A 1,498-nucleotide genomic window follows, 5' to 3' on the forward strand; every position below is an offset into this window, starting at 1 on the left:
GGGTTACTTTTCATAACACGGGTTACTTTTGTTGAATCTACGTTTTTCTTCTTCTAATTTTTAGGTGTTATTTTTAGTGAAACTAAGGGTTACTTTTTCGAATGCTAAGCAGTTACTTTACTGAAACCGGGGATTACTTTTTGTAATAATAAGGGGTTATTTTTACGAAAAGTATGGGTTACATTTGTAATTATAAGGGGTTACTTTTACTAAAACTATGGTTACTTCTTACGCCATAAGCACCAGTCCACCACCAAATCTTTTGCAGTTACCAACATAAAAACTCCCTCTGTTACTATTAGAAAACCAACCACGAAATTGCTGATCATAATCTTTAACAAAATGCCCAGTTATTCCACAACTATAACACTTCAATTTATTACTCGAATTTTCTAGGCATTTCCAAGAATTATGACCAAATCTTTTGCAGTTACTACACTTAGACCCAAATGGAACGACATCAATGGCTTCGAAAGAAGGTGAGGAATTTGACCCCCATAATTTGATGTTAAATTCGACGCAATCTCCTTCTTGGATGTTAATGGTGGTATCCGAGGAGAGAGAAAATGGGCTAATATATACTTCTGGGAAAAAAGGGTTGTCAGGGAGTATGTAACCGGTGCCCTGTAAATCAAGCCACTTTATTTTTCCTGTGAGTTTATGGGTTTCTGTTGTCTTGCTTGAATGTTTATCGTCCGCCATTGATGAAGGTATTTGAAGCTTTTGCAAAGGTTCCTTAAGAAGGAAGCGAGTTGGGAGGTTTTTGATGTGTGACAAAGTGTCCCATTGATAAAATGTCACCGTAGTACTTAACGTCTGTAGCAGTAATGTGGCTGCACGGTTTGGGTTCCGTGTGGCGTGTTGCACAAAAAACGCACTCGAATACTACATATGTCCATCTCTTGTTGCTTGTTATTCCATGTATAGTATAATAATAGCCACTTGATTTGATATCCTCTAGATCACTTCTTCTAACAAATCTTCTAAAATCCTCCATTTCCAAATCCAGCCACAAACTCCTCCTTTATGCTATGCTATTAAATAGTTGATTTTACAATTTTTTCATAATTTTTTATCTAGTGCAAAATTGAAAAATAAACGTTATAGTAGTATGATAATTTGTTTAAAAAAAATTTCTAAAAAAATAAAACAACAACTTCATCAGTGGAATTGGGTTAAGAGAATTTTATTACCTTAATAAAAGTGTTATAGATTAATAGCCTTGTATTTGTCTTTACACTTACATATAATTTTCAAACATCAAACATTGAAATTGTAGTGTATTGTTGGTTAAACTCTCACATTTCGTTTTAAATGTCATGTGTTCGACTCCTATAGTAGCTACATATTGTTAATATTTCTAAATGAGATCATAAACATTAAAACATATGTACTATAAGCTTCAAAATAGTGTCATGTGTCACCATTCCTCTTAATATAAAGGTCTTGTAATATATATATATAAATTTCGTAATACTTTCTTTGTTTTTTTTTCTAG

General features: G+C 32.9%; 1 protein-coding gene across 1 annotated transcript; it reads right to left on the reverse strand.

The window, feature by feature from the left end:
• Nucleotides 1-228: 228 nt before the first annotated feature.
• On the reverse strand, nt 229-702 carry LOC125493646 (cold shock protein 1-like). The gene has a single exon (XM_048637123.1). It carries the CDS (start codon nt 700-702, stop codon nt 229-231), a length of 474 nt encoding a protein of 157 aa, XP_048493080.1.
• Between the last annotated feature and the right edge of the window lie 796 nt (nt 703-1,498).

This window comes from Beta vulgaris, chromosome 9 (genome assembly GCF_026745355.1).
Source record: "Beta vulgaris subsp. vulgaris cultivar EL10 chromosome 9, EL10.2, whole genome shotgun sequence".
Taxonomy (NCBI): Eukaryota; Viridiplantae; Streptophyta; class Magnoliopsida; order Caryophyllales; family Amaranthaceae; genus Beta; species Beta vulgaris.